We start from the raw sequence: 17202 nt of genomic DNA, 5'->3' as shown, positions 1-17202 counted from the left end.
AGCCCCACCTCAAATGCACATCCTGAAGAGCTACAACGCTTTTGGCAGCTCCGGGCGAATACGCCCTGTGCTAAAATAGCTGCCTGGAGCAAAGAAATAACCTCCCTGTCACAAACACAAACTGTTTGGAGCAGTAACAGCAACCTGTCACTTCCCTGCTTCCCTCTTCACTCCACTGACACCCCTGGCCACCAGCAGAGGCCTCACACCCCCCCACTGCAGCTGAGAGAACAGCACTGTCCTGTATCGTGACTTCTCCCACAGACAGCAATTATTACAGCTCATCTTTAACAACCCAAGGAGAACCACTCCCTAAAAAAAAAAAAAAGAAAAAAAAAGGGTGAAATTGCCAAGGGTTGTGCAGAGTCTCATGCTGATTCCACTGAACTAGAACATACAGATCCTAGTAGGAATCCTCCCAGGAAAGGCCTCCAACCATGAGGGTTATCTTGTCCTTAAAAAGACACAACAGACTGACAGCCCTGGAGAAAGTTCTAGTCCCACTAAAACCTTTTTTCACTGATCCTTGATGAAATTTCTGTGAAAAGGCATTAGACCACATCTTCCCCTCCCAGCTAATACGGACCATACTCACAATGGCAACATTTTGGAACCACTCCAGCAATTCTCACTCCTGTGAGGGACAACAGAAGTTGGTTTTGCCTCTCTAGATGTTCCACCTGAATGCCTGCTGTAGGGATCATACTCAATATCTACCTTGTATGGCATATATGTGTGGCACTTCAGAAAGCTGAGCACATGGAGAGTCCAATACCTGGACTTGTTAAAAAAAGCTGCAATTAATCAATAACGGAAACTTTGAGCTGGAACCACAATATTTTTTTCTCCCCTCATAGGAGCTACTAATTCTGCCTGTCAAAAAGAAATTACTCCAGCACTGCTGTCACATAATTATTGCCCAAGTTTTGGCAAGAACAGTCCCATGTAGACCTTGAGAGCGAAGGAGGCAGTTAAATTGTTTATTAATGACAACAGAAACAAAGTAAAACTGATAAACCAAACAGATACTTCTTTAAATATAAAGTTTCTAGTCATCTAGTGTTCTGTCAGGCTCCTCTCTTTTTTTTTCTTTTCTTTTTTTTTTTTTTTTTTTTTTTTTTTTATTTTTATTTTGTAGTTACAAAAATCCAGAGGATTTAGGGAAATATACTTAACATAAATTGGTCACCTATGACAACAGCAAACATCGTATAAAGAAAAAAACCTCAAAATATATTTACAAATCCATCCTTTGTAGTCATTGAGAAGTTTCTTGGTCAACAAGTGGCAGATTTATGCATGGACACTACATTCCCAGAGGCATTATCCAACCAGAGTCACTTAGCATAAAATTAAGCTGACAAACAGATTGTCTAAAAATAAGGCCAGTTTCACTCCTAATTTATGCATTTGATGACCAGAATTTTCTGCTATTCCTATGTTGATTTAAAAGAAAAAATAGCATAAGAGCACCTAAACTCACCCAAATAGGATATACAGACCAAACTGCAAATTTCATTCTTAGTTATTCAGAGCAGAAATTCATGAGCAAGGACAATAGGATACGCCTTTTTTGCCATCTTGTCTATTGCTGATTTTAAATGCTAATTTTAAATGCTTGTACAAAAACAAACCCCCCACACCCTATTTCCAGTATGATCATAAATAGGCGATAGTTTAAAAATGTAAGATATGATTACCTTGGACTATCAAGCTGTTTCACACTTCAGAAAAAAGTGGACAAAGGCTAAACACCTTTCTCTTCTTTTCCCTCCCTCTGTCCCCTCCCTCCACTCCTGTTTCCAAACTAGGGGAAAAAAAAGTTATACTCTAATGGATCTTGGAACTGGCACCAACATTCATGCTAGTTGCCCTGATGTGCAACAGAGAGTTCATTTACAATTGTCAGAAATATTCTTATGCACTAGCCCCAAAGAGTTCAGCTCCAGAAGCTTTCCAGAAACAGTCTGGGAGAAATCCCATCAGGTACGATGTGGGCAGCACCCAGAGGGCTCAGGAATGTCCAACACCCTGGGTCGATCTTTAGTGTCATCTGTGGCTGTGGAATCTTCGTCTTCATCCACTGCAGGCTCGTTAGGATTTGTTTCCTAATACAAAACACACCCATGGTTTAATTAAAACCTTCTCTTCAGTTATAAGAAAGCACCAACAACTGCCTAGAAAAATCTGATCTGCATTATCATGTTGATGAACTGAAGCAAACATTGAGATCCACGTCCTGAAACCAGCTCCTTACAATTACTGAGTTTAATTTGCAAAAGAGATCATTTTACCAAGTTACTTGACCTTTAACTCAGTAAATCTTCATTAGGTTTCATCATTCCATACCTACCACTATGTAAGCCCCAATTCAGTATCTCAGCTCTATTTATTTTCTTGGTGGCTTAGGTTGTCTTTTATTTATTTTAAAAACAAAAGGATCACTGCTACCTTTAAAACAGAGGTAAAGCAACAGAGAAAAGCAAATTATTTTTACAGTCAGCTGAAGGGAAGGAGGTTTCAGCTCCCAAAACTGTGAGCAAGAGTTAAGAGATGTCACTTTCTGTTAGAAGCACGACATCTGCTGGCACCTCCTGTTAGAGCCACAGGGAATGAGTGTCTCAAATCCTGGGATAAACCTGAGAAAGTGCACAATGCCTACCCCTGAGGAAGGACCCAGTGCTTGTACAAAAACTAGGAATAAAATACATCAAGGATTCTTCTCTAAATGTGCCAAAGAAAAAGGAGAAATGATACAATTAACTTGCAATCTCCAAACTAAAATTACATTATAATTAACAGCAAGTGAATCATCTTGGTGATTTGCAAAGCTACTTTATGAAATGCACTTTCAGCAAGAACTAATGAACATCACACAGACTGTACAGCTTTTAAACTGCCATTAACTGGAACTTGTCTGAAAAAAGCAGACGTTATTAAAGCTAAAACAGATGAGCGTGGTCATACAGGCCACACTTCAAAGAGCCTTTCAAGAAAGAACCTCTTAAAGAACTCTGAAATCCAAACAGCTCCTGCAATATCATCTTTGTAGGCAAAATATCTGAAATATCATTCATGGTCTGTTTGGAGCTGTTTTGAAAACTGCATCTCCACTTACCATTCATGCTGTAGACACCTTGAATGTTGGACACACCATATGAAATCTGGGAATTGTGACATTAAAGAATCTGTCCTTGTAGTAGAGGCAATGGAAGGTGTAATAGCCCTCCATGTATCCAGATGTTGTGGAAAACGTAGTACAGCTGGTGTATTCATAGACTCTCCCTGGACTGATAATTGGAAACTCCCCTGTTGGTAAAATATTAAATCAAAATGGTAAGGACTGAAGTAGAACTACAATTTAGCAGTTTGCTAAAGCACTTGCACTCCACAACATAATCAGGCAGCTCATTTTATATTCCAGGGGATGCATAAATGACTTTCAGCAATTATTGATATTCAAAAAAAAACAAACCCAACTGTCTGAAGAGCAGTTAAGTAGCAGGATGTTCAGATATCCCTTACAAACCAACTTTAAAGCCAAAACAGATGGAAGCATATCTTTTTCTCTCAAGCAACAAAATGATTTTGATACAAACCATAAAACTACTACCCTGATCAACAACTAATAACAGAATTTTCATAATAAATACATTAAATATTCTCTCTATTAGGTTAGGAAAAGCAATCTTTCACTTACCAACTACTCCAGGACCTTGGACTTCATCCACATCGCCTTTGGCATTTGTTATTCTCCAGTATCGACTGTCCAGCTGACACGTCTTCTCAGGAAGAGCATCTTTGGACATTTCAATTCTAGAAGCCAAACGACACAGTGGTTACAAAACTACTTTCCCACACTTCAGGAATTCTTAAAGTGCCCTTGGGATCTCAAAGTAAGCTGGGAAAAAAAAAACCATTAAGGTAAAGTAACCTGACTCAGTTGGCAGGATACATCTCCATGCCCCTGCTTCACTCTGTTATTTACCCCTTTCTAAATCACAAGAGCTGCTTGTAATTTCTTTCCCCCTACCCCACTGTGCTTTTCCAATTACCACCTGACCAGGTAATAATTTAGTGTGTTTTATATTAAAGTACAGCATGTTGGGCACATCCTATTAATTTTAGAACTGTTTTGAATGCTGGACATAAATTTGCAACAACTGATGCTTTGGAGATTCCATAGATCTATCCTGTGCTAAAAGAAATAATTCAATTTTATTCAATTTTTACCTGATTCTGTAAGTGAAGAAATAATGTGGTGGATGTACAGAACTAAGTTCAGGCAGAAAAGAGGTGGACACAGACACAGTAATATCTTCTGTGGTAGCAACACATTCTTTATCATGCACATACCTACAGAGAGGAAAACATTAACTCTGCAAACAGCTCTGCATATTCAATACAGAAAAACAGACATGGAAAGCAATTAGTTAATTACTAATAAGAACACTGTGATGCTAAGTTAAATGTAATTTTTAACCTTTCATTAAGCAGTAAAATAAAGGATGGGCGTGCGCAGTGTCTTCATGACGTGTAATTCCTCATCACCTAAGAAGCTGTGCCTCTCTTTGGAACTCCATTAACACTTGCACCAAGTTAGGTGCATTGTTTGATCTGAAGTCAATGAAAACACACTTGTTTAATAAGGTTGTGTCATTCTGCTATTCAAAGAATAAAACCTAGAAATTCTAACAGCAAATTAATTTACAGATCAAGAACTTGGTTCTACAGCATCCCAGTTAGATAGGATTAAGGTTCTTGATTGTATTTAGAAGAATTGTAAGTGCAAGAAGATTCAAACACCAGATCAAGTCCTGTTTATTGCATACTCAAGTGTCATTTTAAGACCAATTTGCTGAAACAATTGGTTTTTTAATAACTCAGAACAGTCCTGTAACAGCAACACACTCATGGCACACAGAATAAATATCTTGCTGTTCACTAAACTTCAGATCACCTATAATGCAAAATTCTGGTCCCATTAATGCAAAGTTATAAGCTCTGAAACTTCTGGTTAAAAAAATGAGGTTGCTGTTTTACAGTTTTATTTTCAGGAAGTTTCATGTGCTTTTTCCTCTCTCCACCATCAGCTTTTGTCTCAGATACCAAAAACTACTTGGAAAGAGGTCAGAATTCTAGAAGCAGCATCAAAACCTTGCACTGAGGTTATAAATGCCAGTCACGATACCTGAAAATCTGGTCTCTGATGATGGGATAACCTCCAGTTACAACTTTGTTTACATAGGATGTAAACCATTCCAAGTAGGATGTACCTACATACCAAAGAAAAAAAGCATTCATAAGGACAGGCAAATGTACCACTGAGCACGTTACAGTAAATACCTCAAGGAAAAAGTTTAAAGCTTTGAATATTTTTATAACAAACTCTCACTTCCTTAGATGAGTCAGTCGATATTCCAGTTCATCCTACCAACAAGGAGAATTTGCAGGAACCAACCAAGAATTAGGAGTTAAGAGTGCACACTCCAGAAATCACACAGCCAACAAAGAATCCCTTAACTACAATACCTTCACATTATGATCATGGTCTCACTATTTGGTTTCCATATGAATAGTTTCTAAAAAACATGCCAGCAAGGTGCAGAATTTCCTCTCCTTAAAAAGAGTGATAAGTCCGACACCCTCCACATTCCTGCTACAATCCCAGAAGACTAAGGCTGTGTGTCATTCCAAACAGCCTGGGATTTTCATACAATTGGAGCCCTTGTCTGAGAACAGCTTCTCATACACCCACAGCCATTCTTTTGGAACAGCCTGATTGCTAAGCAGACACTCAGGATGTCACATTTAACTCTCAGTTTCATACACAGAATTTCTCAGCCATAAATCTTCCAAGCATTGCAATACAGAGCTCTATAGAAGAGTTCAACTGTTTGTCAATATTTGTGATTCAAAACTGGATTTAAGCTGAAATACTGAGAACTGATTATCCTCACCTTCACTGATGTGTTATTAAGTGCTCCCACTCCTATTAGATTAAGTGTACTTACCACTTCTTCCTTTGAGCACGAGCTCTGTGTGCTGTCCTTTGCCCTTTTGGAAGTCTAAGGGACTCCATGTCTATTATCCTCCTTTCTACCACTAACCTACAAAATGCAAACCTTGTGTAAAGTAACTCCAGATGGAGAAATTGGATCAATTTACCTGCCACCTTCAAGAGAAATGCTGTGTGTGAAGCTTCTCCTCCACCCTGTGGTAAGCCAAGATTAACCCTTCCAGCCAAGTGGAATACTTTGAAATAAGTTGGACCATCCCACAAGCAGCAACACCTAAAAAGGTTTCCTCAAACTGACATAGCTAAGAGTTTGACCACCTTCTACCCAAGGCATAGCATTGCCCAGTGTGGCTTCTCACAGTAATAAGAAATGTGAGAGGCTACATTTTAGTTTTAATTTTGGTGACACTTGTTACATGTCTTCTTTGCCACTGAAAGGAATTAAATTTGACATAACCACAAATACCAGATTTTTTCAACCTCTCACATGGTTGCAGAAACTACTGGGGAAAAAGAAAAGAAAATAAAATCTTTCTGTCCACTTGGGTGTTGTATTTAATAAGCACTGACATCACCCCATGACAGCTAACAGAGGTTTTGCTCACCTTGTCAGACAGGTTAGAAAGTGACTGATTCGTACCAAAGACATACAGAAGGGCAAGTTTTAATAGAAAATATTTTATCTCAATTGTTACCTGTAATGAACATAACAATAGCAGATGGATTTCGAGCCATTTGGTCCTAAAAGGGAAAGTTTAAGGTGTATTAGAAAGAGAGCATTGGACTTACAAGGTTCAAATTCAACACTTGAAATATAACAATGGGAACACTTTCCCAATATTCACTAAACCTAAATCTGGCTGCTTAACACAGCAGGGCTGTCCACAGATAAACCAAAATAGAAGTGTTTGAGGAACATTCCAAGTTCCCAAGCTGCACCAGAAGGTTTAAATACTTGGCATAATACAAAGGAGAATCTTAACATTCTTCAAGTGATCCATTATCAAACAATCCCTAGAAATGTCATTGCTACCTGCTTTGAAAACAAACTGCCACAAACTCAACAGCAGGATGAAGATCCCCATCTTTTTTACAAGAACCATCCTTTACACATCCCACTGTTTTTTCAGGTGAATGGATGGTGGAAGGGAAGCCACCAGGTCTTTTCTTCCTTACAGAAACAGGGAGTGTGTACATATATATACACACACCTGCCATAAACTGAGCAAATTAAATTGATACCTTCCAATAAGAATGAATCTTGTCCACTGTCACGACCTATAGAAATTGCTATAGCCATTAACAACTTTAAGTCAATGATAATCAGATGGTAACTCAGGGGCAAACTAATAATCATCTCTTAGTGTTCACTTTCTGCTACATAAAATATTTCAGACACCCAATAACATGCAAAGGGGCACCATCAATCATTAGCAAAGTACATTGGCAAGTATAAACATATGTTCCTTACTGGACACTGGTAGAAGATCTCGTATTTATTCCGTCCTTCCACCTTCTCCAGGGCCATGTATTGGCTCAGGCCAGTGTGGATGCAGAAGGTGAGGGGCAGGCACTGCTTCAGCCCCAGCCTCTGCTGGAACCCTCCAGCTGCTGTGTCGATGTCCAGCAGATCCTCGGAGCGGTAGTGGTTGGACAGGGCCATGCTTCCCATCAGACTGGAAACAGCAAAAACAGGAAAGATAAATCCACAAGGCAAAGTTGTGATCTTCTGGGAAATATAATAATAGCCAGCGATCTGTATCTCCAGTTTTGTACAAGTTCATTTCAATACTATCAAAGCATCCGCGATGTTTCCATGGAATAAACAATACCGAGCTGCTACAGGGACAGTCAGTGATCAAAATTACACTGAGCAAGGTGGTCTGTGCTTCAGGGAAAAGGTTGAGAAGCAAAATAACCACTGAGTCAGAGATATTATAATTTCAGTATAAAACTAAGGCATGCAGACACAAATAAACAGACATACGAGGCAGGAATGAGACAAGATTCATCAACATGATATAGCAAGGTCATCAACTGCCTAATTTTTAACTAGCTTTGTGTAAGCATCACAGCAAGGGATGGGATTTTTTATTTGGTTTTGACAGTAAGAAAGTGATGTTGAAGCAGTAAAAGCAGTCTCTCTTCTCATATATAAAAGACGAAAATAAGCATTTGGAAAAAAGTAGTGCTAATCGGAAAGGTGTAGAGATTAGGAACGGAGGTGAGCATTGGAAGCTAAGGTTAATGTTGATAGGAGTGTTGGGCTAGATGAGAGCCAGGGTGAAAATAAAAAACCCAAGCAACATACACTCAATGTAAGAATGATCAAAAAAGGTAACATGATCAAACTGATAACTCCCAAGGGCAGTGCATTTGGCAAAGGAAGAGTACACAGGTCTGCAGTGTATAGATCCACACCCACACTCCCTGCTGAGAACACCAGGGAAAGGCAAATTAGATGCAAACTCCTGCAGATGCTGAGCTTTCAGTGGTGTTATGAAAGCAGTGACTCAGGTGCAAGCTGCCACATGTCAGTGTGCCATAGGCTGATCCCATCTTGGGCAACAGGTTCCATTCCTCTTTCTCCTTACGAAGTCATGCCTGGAATTAGCACATTCTGCCAACATCCAAACACAGAAACCTGGAGCACCTGACAATGACAATTGCTTCCATTTCTGATTTATGCTGAAACTGCATAAAATTGTAAAATCTAGTGAGAAAACTTAATTTGCAGAACTGACATTTTCATTCTACTTAATATGACTGATTTGAAAGTTATTCCCTAACCATTTTAAAGAAAAAGAAAGGTATTAAAGAATGAAGTCTGAGGAGTGCAAGAGGCTAATTTACTTCTGTAATACAAAGCAAAACTTCAGGGAAGCAACTTGCAGTGGGATGATTAAAAGTGTAACAGCTGGAAGTTTGAGTTACTGCAAAAAATCAAAAAGGTTTTCACTAGGAAACAGGGAAGTTTAAGAGTAATTGGAGCAATTAGAAATCTATCCTGTGTTTTCAATTACTTCCAAGATTAGAAGGCAGCCGTTTCTAGCAGTGTCACTCAAGTGGTGACTCAGTGACAATCCATTTAAATGCTTCATTTATCCTGTTCAGGAGACATTTTACATCATTAATAAATAAGGTGTCCAAGAAATACAACAGGAATGAATAACTTGGTGAGTAGTTTTCTCTCCTTACCCAGGCACAACCAACTTCTGCCCGTTGTGGATGCGGAATGAACATCGATAATCATCTGGTAGTTTGCAACGTATCTGCGCTTCCACAGCATCCAGGTCTTCCTCCCTCACACTCTCTGGGGACAAAAGAAATGCTATTTTAAGTATTTCCAACACAAAGCATGGAATTTGTAAATGCCTTGATCAAAAGAACACAGACTCAAGTCAGTATCTGGTGACTTTACTGTGTGCTGGGTGGCACAGAATGAATATGACATAAATTTGGAAGGGAGATGATGACGTGAACTGATTATTTAAGACAGCACCAATCTCCAGCCAGAGAAACCTCAACAGGCCTGACTTCAGCACAAAGTATTTATCAAGTGAAATCAACCTTTTCCCCAGAATTTGTCATGAGCTGAGTCCCAGTTACAACTTTCAGGCAATATTGATTTTACTCTTTTATCATTCTCTCTTAGTTTCCAGTTCAATCAGTAACACAGATATGTTGGCTGCAGCCACCATTCACCTGGAATTTGAAGCAATAAATGGGTTTTAACAAGGGGATTTTCATATCAACAACAGAAAGGGGCGGAGAGTAACTATTCTTACACCTCCACATGCAGGTTTCCACACCCTCACTTCTAGCAAAATTCAACTGGGTGGCCTGTATGGTCTGTTCCAATCAAGGTTTGTTTGGCAATCTTTTGAAACCCTTTATGCATTCATTATCTGTTTAATTTATAGGACATAATTTAAAAATTCATTGAAACAATATCCCTTACAAAAGGTATTAAAAAGGTTTGAAACAATATCACTTACAAAGGGTATTAAAAAGATTTTATCTGAAAGGTTTATCTACAAAGATCTTATCTAAAACCTGCCACTGCTCTACAAGTGTGAAAATTGATAATTTTAATTTATATTTGACTTTCTGTAGACAAAGAGAAGCTTCATTGCACCAACTGCTTACGAGGGATTTTCGAAGTAAAACTGTGGTAAAATCTGTCCAACACCCCCAACTTTCTATTTTAGTAACCAAATATCTGACTGACAATGCAGAGGTTCTGAATACCTGAGTGAAGCCTCAAGCTACACCTCCACAAAAATGTAAAGAAAACATTAAGTTCTAACCATATTCTATTATCACAAATACTTAGCAAAACTTAGGAATCCAGCACTATCCAGCAAGGCAAGAAAATTCAAGATTTAAGTAGGAAAGAGATCATTTGTCTTTTAATTTCTCAGATCAGGTTATATCAAACATCTTGGGCTATAAGTCAACTTCATACAGAAAACCGAGTAGTTGAAAATTTAAAAGTCTTTTATGTCCCTATACCAGAAAAGCTCAAACTCAACTGTAGCTGTGTAAGATTCATGAGCCAGAACACTGGATGTACTTCAAGTCTTAAAACACAAACTGAAATTGAAAATAGAATCTTAAGTGGGAAAAAAAAAAAGGAAAACCAATTGTTTGACCACAGGAAAAAAAAAAAAAAACAACTTCCTTTTTGTTTGGCTTCAGATTAAAATGCCTGTTTTCGCATGACTGTGTTTTAATTAAGTCTTAAGAAAACCTCACACATAAAATCAGAGTAATATTGGGAGTAATGGGATTACTACACTAAAAAATATTAACAAACAAACAAACAAAAAAAATCAGTCAACCAAAGACAAAGCTGGGTGAGCCAGGCAGGTGTGACAGTACCTTTCAAAGAGCCGATCATGCGGGGACACCACTGTCCCAGGTATTTCACCAGGTCATCCCAGGCCTTTTTCAGGGTGGCATAGTAGCGGATGTACCTCCCCAGGTCGGAGTAGGTGCTGATGAAGATGGATTTCCAGCTCTCATTCCGTCGGCTTTTCTCCTCTCTAAGTCAACACAAAGGAAATAAGTTCAATACCAGCCTGAAAAGCTCGTGTTCTAAACTCAAGGAGTTGGGATTTGTTATTTGGCAGGAATATGAACCCAGGAACACTTTGTGCTATGTGAAGCTACACAAACTCAATTAATTCCAGCATCTATTCAAACAGCAAGCTGGAACCAAATTAGGAAACATTTGGGGTACTTAGGGGAAAATTTGGAAACAATGCTCCTTTACACAGAGTGCCTTTTAAACAGATTCTGTATAATAGTGAGTTCTGGAACTGGTGAATAGCTAATTCACAGCACATTTTACACACACGCTTTTTATCTACTGCATTAGTCACAAACTCCTTTATTCACTCACTAAGAAGGATTAAGGAGCAAACCAGAGAGTTAAATGAGAACTCAGAGACTTTCAGATCAGTGCACATTCTTAGGGAATTCCTGTATATTCCGTTTTCCTCACAGGCTATGGGAAGACAGGCTGTCAAAAAAGTGCTGACTAACATCTGACAGAGGATGTTTGCCTCCAAATTGTTGCAGCCCTTGCATCTCTCTGATAGGATATATTTCAACTCCTCACTTCAATGCTGAAGCTACAAAATTTAGCACACCTTCACACACCTAAATAAAAATGTAACAATTGAGAAGTCTCCACACCAACTCTTCTCTATCCACTCATAAAACTTTTTAACCCTCACATGTTCATGAAGCTTTTTTACATAATTTATCATGTCTTAGAAATTCATTTTTAGAGAAAAAAAGGTTTTAAACAACCCTACTTACTCTGAAATAAGCCAGTATTTCTTGCAGTGTCTTTTCCACAATGGATCATGGCTTGACAGCTGATTCAGTCTTCGATTTAAATAGCAGCAACTATAAATATAAAATCATTACATTTGATTGCAGAAGAGCAGCAAAACAAACAGGGATAACCACTGAGCAATGAAATAAATGCAGAGTTTGAAAGTTAGCTAGCTGGCCTTTTAGAGCTGTGCTTGCAATGATTAAAAGTCTTCAGTAGAGCTGTGTAAGTCATGAACTACTTTTCTACAAAGTGATTTTGTAAAGCAGGTCATCCTGTAGACCTACACCCGTACAAACACTGCTTGAAGGATTCCAGCATGACTCCACTCCTCCAGTGGTAAGCAATCCAGTAGCACTGGCTGGCTATGATTTAAATCTCTTTCTTACCTGGATTGTCAGGCTCTACCTAATCTTTTCCACAGTAAGCCACAGAAACTATACAGTTGGAATGTTACAAAGCTACTTTCCACTTAGAGTTGTTTAAACAACAAACTTCATGACCAGAAAAAAAAGACAGACACAGGAAAAATACAAATGATGATAACATGGAAATAAATACTGCAAGGTCACCCTAATGAAAACCAGATATCAGCTATTGCCATTGCATTGCTGCTTCAGAAAGTTAAAAGAATCACATCCTGCACTACAAAGCACTACTGCAAATGAAATATTAAAACCCCTGTAGTATATAGGTCTAAAACAGCCCTCAGAAATCATTTAAGTTGATCCTGGCTTGATGAATTTGAGCTGAATTATCAGCTAAACTTTGAAGAACCTCCCCAAAAGATACCACCAGTTCAGATGTGGAAATATCACTTCCTCTGGTAGCTTGTTCTAACAGTTAATGTGTGTGAATGGCTGTGATTAACATCTAAATACCCCAAATGAGGTTACCAAACTTAAGTTTTCAGTTACTACTTTTTGGGGGTTTGTCAGTGTAGAACAGAAACTGGTAAATAAGAAAGACATAGTTAGATAATGAGATAAAGATGACTCTCAGTCTTGTCTTTTATAAGTAAAATCAGCCAAAGTCCACAGCTGGTCAAAGCATCTTGCACTAATACAGAATTATTCATACTAGCTGTTCAAGACATCTTTTTTCCTCCCTCATATCCACTGTAAGCTGTTTAAACTGGAATTGTAATTGTATTTCAAAATCAACCTCATCAAAGTGATTCTCCTGCATGTACTGAAATTACCCTTTGCATCCTCAACGACACAAACACGTTCACTTCAATCCCTGACATCTGGATATGTAAGAACTTAATTCATGACACAGGGATTTTTTTATATTTACATGTTTTATTATTATATTTATATTATATATGGGCTGTGGGGAACAGAAATATCCCAAAGTCAAAGCCCTTGCAGAAATCTGTTGTGTTGGTGTTTTTCAATCAAGCCTGTAATTTCTGGAAGGAAAGAAGCTACTGAGGCATCACAGGATCACGTGGCTTAAAATGTGATAAAAGTGCAATTAAAGCCATTCTCACTAATTACATAAACAATGCAAAAGCTGAGAAGTGACCAAATATTTAAGGGCCACCACCAGATTTACCAGTTGGTGGAATAGAGGGAAACTGTAGTGTTTGTAATGCTTACAGTATATATGTCACTTAAGTAAATATAAGCAACCTAGAGATTTCCTCAATTAACACTTTGAGTGTTACAAACAGCCAGTTCCGCAAAACTGCCATTACTGACCTTATAAATAAGACATCTACACAGTATTTAGCTATCTTTGCACAGCAAAACCCATCTTATTTTCTTAAATACGTTACAAAAACTGTAGTGCCTTTACTACACCATTAGCAACTACAACCAGACCATCTATAACAACTGTAAAGAGTTTTTGTTACACTTAATCTCTTTTTTTGTTCTCCCTGATGTCTTTATCATTCTTGACTAATATTTTTGAGGGGGAAAAAAACCCAAACCAAGCCCCCATATTTGGGCAATATTCTATTTTATTCATAATTATTCTTTCCTCCTTGACTGAACAGTGATTTCAATCACTGCCAGAGCCTGCAGTTCACTGGTGAGGTTTTACCTGAAACCACACTCTCGTCTTTACTGAGTCACAACTCTTCCAAGAAGCACCTGCAACTTTCCCTCCCTGAAAAGTCACCCGATTAATTTCATTTGGTCTTCCTTCAAACAGAAGCTCATTCGCATGATGGAATATATTTACTGGCAGCAAGACCACCCTTTGTCTGCCCATGGATACACAAGAGTTTTAGGGGAAAAAATTACTAATTTCCCAAATTCAGTTATTGGTTCGCTTAGGTACAAAAAAAGCCAACATATAATGGGGGAGATAAAAGCAGAATCGCAGAATGGTTTGGGTTGAAAGGGACCTTAAAGACTGCTGAATTCCAACCCTGTCATGGGCGGGGACACCTTCCACTATCCCAGGTTGCTCTAAGCCCCGTCCAACCTGGCCTGGAACACTTCCACGCATGGGGTAGCCACAGCTTCTCTGGGCAACCTGTGCCAGCGTCTTACCACCCTCTCAGTAAAAGGGAACATCTCAATTTGTTAAAAAAAAAAAAAAAAGGAAAAAAAAGGAAAAAACGGGGGAAAGCCCGTAGCTGCTGGATGGGAAGGGGTGCTCAGGCCGTGTCCGCCGCAGGAAGCCAAACCCTTTTCCCACCCAGCCTCGGGAGCGCCGTGCCCGTGCCAGCCCCGCGAGCCGCCCGTACCTCACCAGATCCCGGTAGTCGAGGAAGCTGAGGATGAGGAGCAGCGGGTCGGTCGGGAGCAGCTCCAGGCTCAGGGCTGCGGGCGGCTCCATGTCTGGGGGCGCCGCCATCTTGAGAGACGTCCCGGGGACGCACCGCCCATCGCGGCGCTCGCGCGGCACGGCCCAGGCAGCGCCCCCTGGGCGCGGCGGAGCTTCACCCTCACCCGCAGCAGCCTCAGCCCTCAGAACTCAGCCCCCAGCCCTCAGCCCCGGAGGGATTAAAGGCATCCGACCGGGCTGCGGGGCTTTGGGGCGGGCAGGGTTCCGCACGCTGCCCCGGTGCAACCCCCGCCGAGCAGCGGAGGGCGGCCGCCTCCAGCCCCCGTGCCGCCTCAGTGGTTAAACGTGTCATAAAATCATAGAGCGTTATAAGGGGTTGGAAAGGACTTTAAAGATCATCTTGTCCTCTGCTATGGGCAGGGGACACCTTCCACGAGACCGGGTTGCTCCAAGCTCTGTCCAGCCTGGGTTTGAACACTGATAGGGTTGAGGTATCCACAGCTTCTCTGGGCAACCTGTGCCAGTGTCTCACCACCCTCACAGGGAAGAATTTTATCCTAATATGTAACCTAAATTTTCACTCTTTCATTCTGTACCCATTACTCCTTGTCCTATCACTACAGTTCCTCACAAAGAGTCCGTCCCTGGCTTGTCTGTAGGTCCCCTTCAGATACTGAAAGGTTGCTCTGAGATCTCCACGCAAACTTCTCCAGGCTGAATATCCCAAACTTTCTCAGCCCGTCTCTGTACGAAAAGTGCTCCAGCCCTCTTATCAACTCCATGGCCTCCCCTGAACTCACTCCAATAGTTCTATGTCCTTCTTATGTTGGGGACACGAGAACTGAACAATATTCTCCAGGTCAGATCTCACGAGAGCAGAGCAAAGGGGGAAAATCCTCTTCTTTGGCCTTTGGGTGCAGCCCAGGATGCCATTGGCATTCCAAGCTGTGAGCACACACTGCTAGCTCATGTTGAGTTTTTCATCAGCCATAACCCCCAAGTCCTTCTCTGCAGGGCTGCTCTCAATCCCTTCTCAGCCCAACCTGTGTGTCTGGGATTGCCACGACCCAGTGTAGGACCTTGCCTTTGTTGAACTTTGTCCTGTAGAGATGCTTGACTCAGACAGAGCCCCAGCATTGTGGGGAGCTCAGGCCACCAGGGTTTTGGTGGTCTGTGCCCTGGTGCTGCTCAGCCCTTGCTGACTGTGCCAATCTGTGAACCCTGGGCAGGTGTCTCCATATCCTCGAGCATCCCAGATGGTGTCTGGCTCTTGTGGTTTGGGTACTGGCAGGAGCCCAGCTTGCCAATCTGGGGCTTAACAGATGCACACAAAGCTGTGCTTTCCTTCTAATGAATACTAAGAGATCAAGTGTCTTAATTTGCTTTCCTGAAACAGAAAAAATTACCTGTGTTCAGTAGAGTACTTGGACCACTGAATTTTCATGTGGATATATTCTTGTAGGATCAGACCATGGAGATCCCTGAAAGATGAGGGGGAACTTCCTGCTTCCAACAGCTTTGCCATTTGTTTTGAAGTTTTCTGTTTACCAAAGGGATGGGAATTAATAGGAAGTGTTGGGGTTGTGCATCCAGGAGAACTTAAGAACCCCTTCCAGTGCCTAAAGGGGCTCCAAGAAAGCTGGAGAGGGCCTGGAGTGACAGGACAAGGGGGAATGGCTTCAAATAAAAAAAAACATGTTGCATCTTAAGGGTATATATGGATCACATTTTATATGAAACAAATCACATGATATGCAACAGCTGCAGCAAAAATAGAAGCTATTCTTTTTATGTCCCTCACTTTTAGTGAGCTTGTTCTGATTTGAGAGAAAGAATTGTTTCTAATGCATGATTAAAATGTTACTAAAATGCTTTTACTTGTGTTTGTCCTTGGGCTTGTGGTCCATGAAGATCTAACAATGCAGAGCCAAGAGAAGGTCTATAATTCTTTATCTCCATCAGGTTTTGCCAAAAGATTGATCCAAAGCCTGGAAAGTTTTGCTTCTAGTACTTGCATAGATCTGAGGTGTTAGTCAAGGGTTTAGCATTTTACTTTCCTAAAGGATCTCCTAACAAGTGTGAAAAACACATAGTAAAAGAGAAATACCCGTTCCTGAGGCAGAAGAAAAAATTCACAAAAAACAACCAACCAACCAAAACCCACAAAACCAAAAGCAAATATAAAACCACTTAAAATTGCCGTATTTTGATCTTGTACCCACATCAGCCTTTGCATTCTCTATTAAGTAACTGACAGCTGCACAAAGTGACACCAGTAGGTTATCATGGAATTTTTCCAGCTCTCTCTAGACATAAAGGTTCTTTTCCACTTTAATAATTGGAGCCTAATTTTTCTTCCATTATCACCAGTCATAGAGCCCAAACGGCCAAATAGATCAGAGGTGCTCCTCAGGCTGAAAATTTCTCAGATTGCTTCGTGCATCCCATGTTTAATCTTTGAAAGATGATGAGGCTTTTAGCATCCTTCATTTATTTTTACTTATAGAAAACCTAGTGAAATTAAACACTAGGGATCTTCACCACCGGATGCTGAGTGTCTCTTGAAATTCAACTAATGTGCTAAGGTTTT

At 40.2% G+C, this 17202-nt stretch overlaps 1 protein-coding gene across 1 annotated transcript; it reads right to left on the bottom strand.

Annotated features, from left to right (window-relative positions):
• Nucleotides 1-1124: 1124 nt before the first annotated feature.
• On the bottom strand, nucleotides 1125-14730 carry FBXO3 (F-box protein 3). The gene is made up of 11 exons (XM_027728732.2): nucleotides 14572-14730; nucleotides 11849-11938; nucleotides 10904-11067; nucleotides 9218-9332; nucleotides 7491-7695; nucleotides 6715-6760; nucleotides 5192-5276; nucleotides 4234-4356; nucleotides 3701-3816; nucleotides 3119-3309; nucleotides 1125-2108 (listed from the first exon to the last, which is right to left on the bottom strand). The coding sequence occupies exons 1-10, from the start codon at nucleotides 14679-14681 to the stop codon at nucleotides 3122-3124; spliced, it is 1242 nt and encodes a 413-aa protein (XP_027584533.1). The 5' UTR covers nucleotides 14682-14730; the 3' UTR covers nucleotides 1125-2108; nucleotides 3119-3121.
• Nucleotides 14731-17202: the final 2472 nt, after the last annotated feature.

The sequence above is a fragment of the Pipra filicauda genome, unplaced genomic scaffold (genome assembly GCF_003945595.2).
Source record: "Pipra filicauda isolate LSUMZ 115617 unplaced genomic scaffold, ASM394559v2 scaffold45_size4122338_pilon, whole genome shotgun sequence".
In the NCBI taxonomy this organism is placed as follows: domain Eukaryota; kingdom Metazoa; phylum Chordata; class Aves; order Passeriformes; family Pipridae; genus Pipra; species Pipra filicauda.
Note: the sequence above shows the minus strand (reverse complement) of the source record. Positions and strands in the feature narration are given on the sequence as shown.

Excerpts from the sequence above, each read along its gene's own strand:
- FBXO3 (XM_027728732.2), bottom strand. The coding sequence starts at position 14,681 with ATGGCGGCGCCCCCAGACATGGAGCCGCCCGCAGCCCTGAGCCTGGAG. Across the intron at positions 5,277-6,714 it reads TATTGTTATGTTCATTACAG|GTACATCCTACTTGGAATGG; the intron begins GTAACAATTGAG and ends TTTGGTATGTAG. Across the intron at positions 3,310-3,700 it reads CCAAGGTCCTGGAGTAGTTG|GGGAGTTTCCAATTATCAGT; the intron begins GTAAGTGAAAGA and ends TTTTACCAACAG.